Source organism: Xiphophorus couchianus, chromosome 18, assembly GCF_001444195.1.
Source record: "Xiphophorus couchianus chromosome 18, X_couchianus-1.0, whole genome shotgun sequence".
Lineage (NCBI taxonomy): Eukaryota > Metazoa > Chordata > Actinopteri > Cyprinodontiformes > Poeciliidae > Xiphophorus > Xiphophorus couchianus.
The window spans coordinates 1,675,952-1,689,246 of record NC_040245.1 but is presented as its reverse complement, the minus strand read 5'-3'; the positions used below and the strand labels follow the sequence as shown (position 1 = coordinate 1,689,246).

At 43.1% G+C, this 13,295-nt stretch overlaps 1 protein-coding gene across 1 annotated transcript; it reads left to right on the top strand.

Annotated features, from left to right (window-relative positions):
• Nucleotides 1–411: 411 nt before the first annotated feature.
• Nucleotides 412–6,450, top strand: LOC114161730 (coagulation factor IX). The gene is made up of 12 exons (XM_028045273.1): nt 412–432; nt 564–646; nt 1,292–1,464; nt 2,363–2,387; nt 2,907–3,020; nt 3,108–3,242; nt 3,462–3,632; nt 3,856–3,947; nt 4,091–4,205; nt 4,506–4,702; nt 4,771–4,896; nt 5,883–6,450. The coding sequence occupies exons 2-12, from the start codon at nt 580–582 to the stop codon at nt 6,123–6,125; spliced, it is 1,458 nt and encodes a 485-aa protein (XP_027901074.1). The 5' UTR covers nt 412–432; nt 564–579; the 3' UTR covers nt 6,126–6,450.
• The last annotated feature ends 6,845 nt before the right edge of the window (nt 6,451–13,295 follow it).

The window sequence follows — 13,295 nt, the reverse complement described above, 5'->3', positions numbered from 1 at the left end:
TCCGAAGAGTCTGAAACCAGTTTAAGTCGGGATGAAAACCCTTTTCATACTGGTTTCAGGCTTTCTGATTGGTCGGGTCGGAACCAAAGCTGCTCATTTGTTTCTCAAAACCAGCAAAAAAAAATAAACATAAATGGAATTAGGGATTATATTTTATGCGAGATGTCAAGGCAGAGTCCCAGTTTCCGACGGTAAGTGAATGCATCCTGATGTAGAGTTTTAGTTTGGAGAAACTGGTTCTGAGATGAGGAACCTGCCAGGTTGGGATGTTGGAAACTCTGGGGTTGAAATCACGGTGGGCTAAGTTTTCCCTGCAGCTTGTCTTGCAGGATGTTGGTTTTCCACACCAATAACAAACCGAGATGCTGCTCCCACTGAATGAATAGTCACTCTTCTTTCTCAGAAGGTGACCTCTGACCTCCTGCTGTACAGGTGAGTGGTGAAAACCAAACATTTTGCCAGAACTCTTGGTCTTTTCTCCCTCGTTGTTCGCGGTTCTGCTGCGAGTCAATATTTGAACTGTGGTTAAAAGTCGATCGATGAGCTGGACCTTCATTTCGCAGGTGGACTGAGGCAGACATGTTGTCGTTCATGACGGTGAATCTGGGCTTCCTGCTGAGCTGCTCCACGCTGATCCAGTGTTCAGGTGAGACCCGGATCCACCGGATCTGGATCCAGATGTAGAGAACCGGGAGATCGACACCTTCTCCTGACGCTGTGGAGTCTTTAAAATGAGATTCAGGCTGATGGCCATCAATACGGTTTAATAATTAAACAAGCAGCAGTCAGAGTGCAGCGGTGATGGCGTATTATGGACATGGTACATAGAAAAAAGGAGCAAATGTCCACTAAAAAAAATTCTAGAAAATAGGGAATTTCTGAACTCCAAAAGTCAAAACCTTGTGGGGGAAAACTCAGAAATTGTGAGATTCATTTTCTAGAAAAATTTCCAAATTTTCTGAGCTTTGAAAACTGAAAATATTTGACTTTTGAAATTCAAAAATAGAAAACTTCCAAAAGTAAAGAAAATTCAAGATATTTTTTCTTGAAAATTTCTGAGATGTATCTCAAAATCTTTTGATTTTTTTCCCTAAATTTCTTTTTACTTTTCAAACTCAAAAAATTCCAAAACATTTTCTACAAAATTTTAGATTAATCAAAAATGTTCAGATTTTTCTCCAGTAAACTTTTGACTTTCTCAAATTTACTCCTAATTTTTTCTGTCTACAATGGCCCTAATATGCCATCTTAGGTCAGGCGATGTCTGAGTAAAGTTTAATTTACTCTTCAGTCTTCATCGATCAGCCGACGGCTGTGCAGGTGCTGCAGTCCTCCACTAGGTGGCGCCGTGCCAACTCCTTCATCCTGGAGGAGATGCTGCCAGGAAACCTGGAGAGGGAGTGTTACGAAGAGCGCTGCTCCAGAGAGGAGGCCGCCGAGATCTTCCAGACCCACGAAACCACAGTACAACCCACTCTGGGGCCACACCGGGGGCCACTGGCCACATTAAGGGACAGGGGGCCACACTGTGGGCCAGGGGGCCACACTGCGGGCCAGGGGCCACATTAAGGGACAGGGGGCCACGCTGGAGGCCACATTCAGTGATGAGGTTTATCTTCCTGGGACAACATGGTGGGTCCGGTTGCCCTCCAGTGTCAGTGGCAGATTTGTTCTACAAATAATGGGAATAATTAGATTCCTCTGGTGCAGTTCACTTTATTACATTAATATTTGGAGAAATTGGTTAATATGTAAATTTGCACAGTAAAAAATTAACAGAAATAATTTGGGTCATTTAGTCATGAGAGAAAAAACTGTGGTTAATTTTTCAAAGTCATATTTTCACACCTCGGGAAGAGCTGGAAGAAGTGGCTGGGGAGGGAAGCCTGGGTCTCCCTTCTGAAGCTGCTGCCCCTGCGACCCGACCCCGGATAAGAGGAAGAAGATGGATGGATGGATGGATGGATGGATGGATGGATATTTTCACCATGTTTTTTGTTTGTCACACTTTCAAACTGAATATTCAGTCAGCAACCTCATTTTGTCTCGTTAGCAAGACAAAAAATTGTTTTAAAGCCAAATATTTAGTTAGATTAATATTTAGCTCGTCTCCAATACGTCACTCTAAATACATAAGTATTTAGTTTTGAAAATTGTGGGTAAAACATTTATCCACACTTTGGCAGTATTTCAGATAATTAAAACTACAAAACTAAATACTTAAGTACTTAGTTTGCTAACTAAGTATTAAGTTTGAAAATGTAACATTTGTAGATGATGAAATATGTCTTTGAAAATGAACCTGGATTGTTTCTCCTCGTCGTCTTTGCTGCAGATATTAACTCTAAACTCTCGTCCACAGATGGAGTTCTGGTACAGATACCAACGTGAGTAAAACTGTTCTTCATTTACCTAACAACACTCTTTGGTTACCTAGCAACAACCTGTTCAGTAACTTGCGCGTTGTGTCATAACCGCAGAGAGAAAACTGTGGATGAACAGTTATCTACACTGGCTGTATTTCAGAACATTTAAAGCACAAAAACATAATAAAGTATTGATATTGACTAATATGAAATGATTGATTGGTGATTTGTTTTCCTGCCGTATCGTCCAGCCTTAGTTATGCATATCAGAATTATGTTGCAACATGTTTTGATTTTCTTGCTGAATTTAGAGCTGAATGAGAAATTTACCTGATCACAGGTAAATTGGTATGTATAGTAATTATCTGGTGACATCATTAACTGGTGACATCACTGACTGATGTCACCTAGACATCTTTCATCACTTTATTGGATGAACAGTGACGCTGCTCTCCTGATGACCTCACTGCCAGGTGACATCACTGCCTGATGACATCACTGCCAGGTGACGGGTCCACCTGTGTTTTCTCTGTTTTGCAGATCTGAACCCGTGCCGAACCAACCCCTGCCTTAACGGGGGAATCTGCAGTCAGGACCGGCAGGAGTTTCTGTGTCTGTGTCCTCCCAGGTTCCGCGGGAAAACCTGCGACTCGGGTGAGAAACGAGCTGCGACTCGGATAAACACCTGTCGGCCATGACGTCTCACAACACACCTACTACCTGTGTCTGTGCCGTGTCTAGAGGTGTTGGAGTGTCGCTATGGGAACGGTGGCTGCCTGCAGTACTGCCAAGACCTGCCAGAGGGCGCTGGAGTTCAGTGTGGCTGTGCTGACGGGTTTAAACTGGAGGTTGATGAAAAGAGCTGCACACCAACAGGTAACACACCTGGTCTAATCTGAAATAAACCTGGTCTAATCTGGTCTAATCTGAAATAAATTTGGTCTAATCGGGTCCATTCTGAGACAGATTTGATGTCAGTCTCACCTGTCTGACAGGTCATTGTCCTGTGTTGCACTAATTTACCTGTCTAATCTGTAATTCCGGCAGATTTTCCTGAGGTGAAACTCTCCATAACTGCTTTATTCTCCCATCCAGTGGAGTTTCCCTGCGGCCGCCAGCAGATGGCAGCGTTGCACTACGGTCGCTCCCTGTTGGATCTCCTGGAGGACACCAACGTTACCATGGCAACGGACCAGAACGGCACCAACAGCGAAGTCCATGAACACAACTCAACAGAACCGTCAGAGGCATCAAACTCAACTTCAGGTTGGTCAACTTCAGCTATTACAGCTGAAACTATCAGACCTGAACCTGCAGAGACATAAAGACGGTTACAAAGACGGCCTTCTGTCACCTGAAGAACATTTATAATGTTTCTTTGAACTGCCTTGTTGCTTAAATGTGCCATACAAATAAACTTGATTCATTTATTGATTGATTGATTGATTGATTGATTGATTGATTGATTGATTGATTGATTGATTGACAGGTGGATACCAGACGGAGGGACAAATGGAGGAGAATATTTCGACTCGTATTGTGGGAGGAAACCTGGAGAGTCGAGGAGGAAGTCCCTGGCAGGTTAGTCTTCTATTGATGGTTCTGATTGGTTCTGTTCAGATTCTGATCGGTTCTGTATGGATCTGTCAAAGTTCTGATTGGTTCTGTGTGGATCTGTTCAGATTCTGTTGAGGTTCTGATTGATTCCGACCGGTTCTGTCCAGGTTCTGGTCCACAGGTCGGACGGGTCCGGGTTCTGTGGAGGAACCCTGGTTTCGGAGCGTTGGGTTGTTTCTGCAGCTCACTGCTTTGAGGACTCAGCGGACCACGTCACTGTAGGTGAGAATGGAGCTTTATTTTGAAAAACCTCGCTAACTGGTTCCTGTTCCTGCTGGACCAGAACAAAACGATGGGAACCATCAGCCGGTCCTGATTGGTCTCTGTACTGATTGGCTGGTTTAATGTCCGATTTATTGCTTTGATTTAGTTTTTGAGTGTTTTAAGGTCACGCTACAGACTATCAATCAAATTTAAGTCTGGGATTTGACTAGGCCACTCTGAAACTTGATTTTACTCTTCTGAGCTAGAGGTAGATTTGGTGTTAGTCTTTGATGGTTGAAGTTTTTTTTTTGTTTTTAGGTAACTACGATAAAAAACGTCCTGATCCAGACGAGCAGAAGATAAAGATCCAGCAGATCGTCGCTCATCCTCATTTCCACTCCTACACCTTCGACAGCGACATCGCCCTGCTCTACCTGGCCCGGCCGGCCCTCAGGGGCCCCACCGCGGTCCCCGCCTGCCTGCCGGACCCTCACCTGTCCAGATACCTGCTGAGGGTAACCCGGTTCCGGCCGTGAGTCCGGCCGATGCATGTTTCGGGTTCTGACTGCCTGTCTGTGTTCAGGAAGACACCCGGGGCGTGGTGACGGGGTGGGGCGCCACGCAGTACCTGGGCAGCTCCTCCCGCTTCCTGAGGAAGGTGACCCTGCCGGTGGTCAGCTACCAGGCCTGCTCTGCCTCCACCGAACAGGTGAGCTGATCGCCACCTGCAGGGGGCGGCGCTGAGCTCCAGTCAGAGCGCTAACCAGGTTTCATTCTGCAGAATGTTATAGATTTCACTTTAGTTTACTTTGGACAAAACTCAGAAACTCAGGAAAACTCTGATTTTTGTCAATTAAAATGAAAAATAAGAAGAACTTATAAACTTTTTTTTAGATGTTTATTTCTATCTGAGCTTTTCTTAAAACTACAACAGGTAACCGATGTAAAAAATAAAAGAAAATCCATATCTGTTAAAACTGTCACCATGTTGTGACAGTTTGTTACGACATGGTGACAACATTTTCACTAGACTGTGAACAGGTCAGTTTCCTCTACCTCCTACCTGAACTGTTCCTGCAGTCTGAAGAAATGCACCAAAATCAACCAATCAGAGCCAGGAGGAGGGGCTTAGCGCTGTCAATCAATGAACCCGCTGCTAAATGTGCTAATGGCGGAGAAATAACTTGCGTTCCCTAGAGAGCAGCTCATCTCCCATCGTCAGTGGCCATGCTAACTAGCCTAGCATTCATTACAAGGAGAAGCTGTAGCGGAGAGAAAGGAGGGGAGAGCTGCACAAACACAGGCATGATCAACAGCACGAAAACCCGCCTCCTGACTCTGATTGGTTGATTCTAGATACTACTGGGAGAAGGCGGAGGAGATTGATTTTTTCTTTCATATCAAACTGTCACAACATGGTGACAGATTCAACAAACATAAAAAATGTATTTTTTATCAACTTTAATTCCTTTTAAGTTTCAAAACCAAACATGTAAAAGGCTGTGGGTGGCAGCAGGGGGTCTGGTTCTTGATCGCACTTCCAACTTGATTGTTTGGAAAATATGGACAAAGTTCAAGTTCAACGAGTGTTAAAAATTTTTATCAAAGGTTTTTATTATTGTAGCTTTTTGTGATTTTAAAACCCTGATGTTTCAGTCCAGATGAACCCTCCTCTCCTCTCTGTCCGTCCTGCAGGTGATCACAGACAACATGTTCTGTGCAGGTTACCTGGAGACCAACATGGACGCCTGCAGCGGAGACAGTGGCGGGCCGTTCGTGGTCCACTACCGAGGAACCTGGTACCTGACCGGGATCGTCAGCTGGGGGGAGAAATGCGCCGCGCGGGGGAAGTACGGCGTTTACACCAGGCTGGGAAACTTCCTGGGCTGGATCAGAGACACCATGCAGAGGGTGGAGCGGAACCAGAGTCTGAGCTGATGATAACTGGACCGCACCGGGACCACCATCATCATCATCAAACCTCAGCGGACCTAAAAGAGTCAAATCATCCTTTTCTATCAGAGACAGAAAGTTTGTCAGCTTAAACTCAATGTTTTTTTAAATAACAGTTTTTATTTGTTTTTTGTGCAAATAGTTCCAACATTTATTGGAGATGCAACAAAAAGCTGAAGGATTGTTTAAGTTCTTCGTCCTGCAGGCAGCAGGATGTGCAGGTTTAATAATCCAGAGCTTATGGGATGTTTTCATAAAGGCTTAATGGATTCATCTGATGCTGCTTTTAATAAACAGATTTTTACAGAAATCCTCATTTCCTGTGATTCAAATGGTGAAGAACCAGCATCGACCAAATCTGATTAGTTTTCTGCTCTATTGTGAGTTTGAGTTGAAAATTTATTTTTTTTAAAAACGATTTTCTTTTAAAAACTTCACATCGGTGGTTAGTGGGAACAAAAATGTCTCAAAAATTATGAGACATTTTTGTTCAAGCTGCGTCTTTAAAATGATGTTCAAAATAGCAGGCATACAAAATAAAATTCACATTAAAAAAATACAAAAATAATTTATGCTTCATAATAATTTATGAAGTCTAACTTCAGTTTTCTTTCAGCTTCCAAGCTAAACCAGCCTGCAGTGGTTAACAAACTTTAGAGCTTTTTCCAAACATTAAAGCATAAAAAACCAAAAACAAACTAAAAATACTGGCTTCATGAAATATGAAACTGAAATCTACAAGAAACAGCAGTGACAGAAATTTATGTATTTAACATTAAAATCCTGAAGATCTTAAAGACAAAAGGTGATTAAATTGGAAAAAATATGTTTCATTTTTATGATGAAAAGTAAAACAGTTCTACCAGAAATAAGATAAAAAATGAAAAGAAACTGAAAGCAGTGATGTTGAGCAGGTTCACACACGCCAGTGGGCGTGTCTCCACGGAGACGCTGCCAACAAGACCAACAAGAGAAATCAGGAAGAACAGAAAGACAAACGAAGCTGCAGGTGGAATACGGCGTTTCTGAAGAAGAGCCGTGACCAGGGTGAGTTTTTCTTCTTTGTCTTTTTATTTTTGTAGAGAGAAAACTTCATTCATGACTCCACAGTGAAGTTAGTGTCAGGCTGGAAACTCGACAGACTGTCAGCCCAACGTTTACTTCAGGAAGTGATTACTCTGCTGCCAGGATTAAGAGACAAACTCCAGTCGGTCGAATCGCAGACAAACACCAACAGCAAACAGCAAACGGTGGGAAAAGCCACGGAGTGAAGGTACGCAGAGATAGACTCAGTCATTCTGGGGCCCAGGGCCAACCTTTGTATAGAGCCCCCCCATGCCCCCCGAGTCTGCCTGAATGCACTGATAGACCCTGAGGGCGAAGATCGTGAAGGCCTGCCATTCTTTCACAGGGTGGAGCTCCTGCAGCTGTGCTATGATTTATTTTAGAAAGTAATCATTTGTTCACAGAGGACGGCGAGAAAACCAAAAACTACTCCAGTAATCTTAGAACAACTTCAACACATTTTTACCCAAATAGAAAATGGGTAAAAATTTTATTGCTTAAATAAAATTTTTACCACCCCTTTAATTGCTTAAAGAGGCGGCATCATGTAGAATCAACTTTTTGAGTTTTACATCATATTATAAAATTATTCCCTCATCCAAAAACATAACAATAGTGTTACTTTATTAATTCATGAATATCTGAGGAATCCTTTAATCTCCATGGCAACCATTCAGCTGTGCCTGAATGTTAGCTCACACAAAGCGCCGCCTGTTTACCAAACAGCTTCTGCCTCACGACTCCACTTAGCTCCTCCAGACTAGCGGCAGCAGACTCTTCAATCTTCATTACATGAATCCTAATAATATTCACACAATAACTATTGTATTAAACCATTTGAAGATGTTTCTGTTATACCAACTCCTTAGAATCCTATTTCTTATCCAGTCAGTTTTAACTCAGAGGTAACTGAGCCTCCTGACCTGGAAGTGAATCAGAATAAGAACCAACGTTTGCAGCTGATGTCCAGATGAATCCTAACATTCTGCCTGTTTCCTCTGCAGGTGAAGGCAGCGAGAGCTGATTCAGCAGCATGGATCAGGATCAGGATGTGAATGAGAGCGTTCCTCTGCTCAGAGAGCAGAAGAAACAGAGCAAAGGTCAAAGGTGAGGCCAGCGTCTGTGACTGACTGAGCTCAGCATGGATGTCACTGCATCTTCAGCGTTTCTGTTGTGTTACAGAGCAGAGGATCCACATCCCATCCCAACATGTCTGGCTTGGTGCTGCTCACTCTGGTGAGCTGTCAGTTTTTCTCCATTTCAGGAACTTCAACTATTCATCATCTAGGAAAGATTGAATGTTCAACTGTTCATTTTGTATTGTTTTTCCAAAACTTTAAAAACCAGCAGCTGAAGTACCACTCTTTATTAATCCGCAATATCCTGAGAATGTATTCAAACTCATATAAATGTCTAAAATATCACAATGGGGCGCTGTGGTGGCGCAGGGGCAAAGCATGACCCACGTTGAGGCCTTAGTCCTTGTAGCTGTGGTCGTAGGTTCGATTCCCGGCCTGGCGACATTTGACACATGTCTTCCCCCTCTCTGATTACCCTGTTTCCTGTCAAACTACTGTCAAATAAAGGCCACTAGAGCCAACAAAACCTTTAAAACAATAATAAAAAATCACAATGAGAGCTTAGAAAGAGAAACTAGAGAAAAAGCAGTTCTGTGTGAAGCAGCAGTGTGAATACTAACTTGTTGAATGAACAAAACAAAAAGATAATCAAGAAAAAGTGAAAAATGATCAAAATTGTGCATTTCCTGCAAAAATGCAATATTTGTACATATAAACAAAATTAAGAATAGCATACTTTATAGCAGGGGCAAATTCACAGCATAACAACGGATCAGTTGTTGAAAATAAAATATAAATAGACAAATTTCACCACAACTACAGACATTAACCTGCAAACATTTTCCTTTTGTTCTTGGATGTTTTTCTAGCAGCACACAGAGACCAGACTCACCCGAAGCTCGACCCGTAACTGGACCAGAGGCTGTGTCAGAATATGAACCCAACTCTGGATCAGAAACCATATCAGTTTATGAACCTGAATCTGTACCGGTACCAGAACCCCAGAATCTATCAGGATACGGACTCAACTCTAAACCTGAACCTCCATCTGAGACCTTATCAGGATGTGAACCTGGATCAGAACTGGTACCAGAACCTGACTCTCTGTTGGGATTTGAACCAAAACCTGAACTTGTGTCAGGTTTTGGATTAATGTCAGTACCAGAACCTGAGACGTTATCGAGTTATGAATCCAACAATCAGACCATCTCTGAACCTGAAAACTGTCTCTCCACCAATCACAGGTAAGTTTCTCTTCTGTTCCCTTTATGACAGAAATGTCACAATGACAGATTAGAAATGGAAATAATTACTTTATATGAAGTGTATTTCATAACTGCAGTTGTTAATCTGAAAACATTCCTTTTTTCTTAAAAATGTATTTTTAGCCACAGTCAGAGACCGGACTCTCCTGAACCTCAACCTGGACCTGAGGTAGCATCTGAACACAAACTCTACGCTGAACTGGAAACCGGATCAGAAACCAAATCACTTCATGAACCTGACTTAGTACCAGATGCTGAGGCACCATCAGGGTTTGAACCCAACTCTGAACCTGAACTTCAATCTGAGACCTTATGTGGATCAGAACCGGTACCAGAACCTGACACCCAGCTGGGATTTGAACCCAACTCTGAACTTGTATCTGGATCAGTTAATGAACCTGAATCAGTATCAGTACCTGGATCTGAGACTCTGTTCGGATTTGAACATTTACCTCCAACTATCGCTGAACTTCCAGAGCTTCCTGAACCTGAACCTGAACCTGATCCTGAACCTGATCCTGATCCTGAACCTGAACCTGATCCTGATCCTGATCCTGAACCTGATCCTGAACCTGAACCTGAACCTGAACCTGATCCTGATCCTGAACCTGATCCTGATCCTGATCCTGATCCTGATCCTGAACCTGATCCTGAACCTGAACCTGATCCTGAACCTGAACCTGATCCTGATCCTGATCCTGAACCTGATCCTGATCCTGAACCTGAACCTGATCCTGATCCTGAACCTGAACCTGATCCTGATCCTGATCCTGAACCTGAACCTGAACCTGAACCTGATCCTGATCCTGATCCTGAACCTGAACCTGAACCTGAACCTGATCCTGATCCTGATCCTGAACCTGATCCTGATCCTGAACCTGATCCTGAACCTGATCCTGAACCTGAACCTGAACCTGATCCTGAACCTGAACCTGAACCTGATCGCTCTTCCACTCAAAGGTAAGTTTCTCTTATTGTCCTTCTGTGTCTGAAGTTTCATGGTGAAATGTAAATAATTAATGTAAAATAGGACATTTCATAATAACTACAGTTGTTGACCTGAAAACATTTACCTTTTCTTTTTAACCATGTTTTTCTAGCAGCACACAGAAACCAGACTTTCCTGAACCTCAGCCTGGACCTGAGACTGTGTCCGAACACAAACCCAATGCTGACCTTTTGTCTGGGTCAGAAACCAAATCAGTTCATGAACCTGACTCAGTAGTCAAGTCTGAACCTGAACCTCCATCTGAGACCTTATCAGGATGTGAATCTGGGTCAGAGCTGGTACCAGAACCTGTCACCATGTTGGGATCTGAACCTTTACCTCATCCTCAGGCCATCTCTGAACCTCTGGAGGGTTCTGGACCTGAAGATGAAATCTCTACCAATCAAAGGTAAGTTTTTTATATTCATGTCCCTTATATGTGCAAAACAATTCTGGGAATATATTTTCCTTTATCATACATTTCTAGTCACACAGAGGAACCAGACTCTCCTGAACCTCCTGCTGTACCTGGGCTTGAAATTGAATCCAAAGACGAACCCTACTCTGAACTTGTACCTGGAACTGAACCCATATCAGATAACGATCCTGAATCTGAGACAGTTTCAGGGTTTGAACCCAACACTGAACCCGAGCTTCAATCTCAGACATTTATAGGATGTGAATCTGGATCCAAGCTGGGACCAGAACCTGACACCCTGTTGGGATCTGATCCTTTACCTCATCATCAGAGCATCTCTGAACCTCCAGAGGGTTCTGGACCTGAAGACGATCACTCTAACAATCAAAAGTAAGTTTCTGTTATGTCACCTATGTCTGAAATATCATGTGGTCAGACTGGATGAAGTTGGTGTGGTTGAAGCAAATCTGGAGTTGGAGGAATTCATGGAACCCAGAGATAAGGGCTTTCATTTGGCTTCAAGGTTTTTCAACAGACAACCTGGAAACGTAAAGCAGCTCCTTCCTAGATGATGACAGATTTGTGAACCAGCAGAACTGGATAGAGGGCTGCAGGGTTATCATGGTTGATATGGCTCCATATTGTTTGGAGAGTTGGAACAATTAGTCCTGGCTATTTTATTTTATTTTTTATTTATTTATTTTTTTCTCCGAAGAGTTTTTGCGGCGCTAGTGGCTCGTAGTTTTTGCGACAAAGGCAAAGGTCGCCGGGACCGGGAGTCGAACTCCAAACGTGGGGCGTGCTAACCCCCTGTGCCACCAGAGCACGCCCCGACTTATTTTATTTTTGATACAAACTATCTGATATTTGGAGCTGTCATCAAACCTTTTCATGTCTTTGCCATGTTTAAATTCCCAGAACAGTTATTGTGACCTCTGGAAAATACCAACAACTGATCTACACATTAGGAAACGATAAAGTTAAATCTCATCTTTAGGGCCTGTTAGGTCCCTTTATGACAGGTGTGAGAGTCTGACACCGTTAACCTCTGCCAAGGTTACCATTTGTCACTGATTGTGTTCATAACCTTTAAGGACAGAATAAATAGGTGCAGCGGATCCATTTTGGTGTCTTTAGGATCACGTCTGCTCTTTGCAGATGATGTTGTGCTATTGGGTTCCTTGGGAAGTTATCTACAGTGGTTCGCAGCAGTGTGGGAAGCAGCCAGGATTAGGATTAGTGCCTCCAAATCTAAGGGTCTTGAACCAGAAAAGGGTAGCATGCCTTCTCCGGGTCGGGGAGGATGTCCTGCCCCAAGTGGAGGAGTTTAAGTATCTTGGGATTTTGTTCACGAATTAAGGAAAAATGGAGCGGGAGATCGACAGGTGAATTGGTGCAGCGTCTGCAGCGAAGCGGGTGCTGTACTGATCTACCATGGTGAAGAAAGAGCTAAGTCCAAAGGAAAACCCCCAATCTATGTTCCTACCCTCATCTATGGTCATGAGCTTTGGGCAATGACTGAAAAAACAAAGCCACAGATCTTTAAAGAGGAGAGAGGGCAGTTTCAGGACAAGGTGTTCTGCTACGTCCATCTGAGTGTTCAGGAGTTTCTGGCTGCTCTTTATGTTCATCTGACCTTCATAACTCTGGAGTCAACCTGATGGAAGAAAAGCAAGCACTACCTTCTGAAGAAGAAAGAAGTTTCTCTAAATTCAGCAAATCAGATCTGACGTCTCTCTATCAGAGAGCTGTTGACCAGGCAGGTCTTACAGAGCTCCCATAGACAACTGGACTTGTTCCTCCGTTTCCTCCTCAGGATTTCACTGGAGTCCAATCAGAAACTCATACAAGGTCTGCTGGCACAGACAGGAAGTAGCTCACAGACCAATCAGGAAACAGTTGAACAATCTGTGTCACTGTCTGAATGAACTGAATGATTGTTCTCTGAAAAACCTCTGATTTCTGAAAGGTTTTAATGATTTCTTCCTCTACATATAAAAACACCTGATTGAACTGGGGGGTTTTATTGGGAAACAAAACCCTAAAATCACAAAATTCTAGCCCACTATTACCAATCCTGTCGGACAATAAAAGGTTGAACAGGTGAATGTTTCCAGGTGTCCTTTCACAAACGTACGAAGAGAAAACTTAAACTTTTTAAGGAGATCAAGCACAACTGGTTCGGATCTCATCTACAGTATGAGGCAGTCTGGTTTTATCTCTGTGAACTAGTTGATGATGTGAAGCTAAAATTTGAATCAAGTTGACTGTGGGATTTGCCTGGTGCTGGTCATTTGTCTTTTTACCGTTTTATTCTTTATGTACAATAATGCTGCGAAC

What these genes read in the sequence shown, in the direction of transcription:
- LOC114161730 (XM_028045273.1), top strand. Translation starts at nt 580, where the DNA reads ATGTTGTCGTTCATGACGGTGAATCTGGGCTTCCTGCTGAGCTGCTCC. An exon ending in TCCAGACCCACGAAACCACA is followed by an intron (nt 1,465 to 2,362) that starts GTACAACCCACT and finishes TCTCGTCCACAG; the next exon opens with ATGGAGTTCTGGTACAGATA. An exon ending in GAGGAGGAAGTCCCTGGCAG is followed by an intron (nt 3,948 to 4,090) that starts GTTAGTCTTCTA and finishes GGTTCTGTCCAG; the next exon opens with GTTCTGGTCCACAGGTCGGA.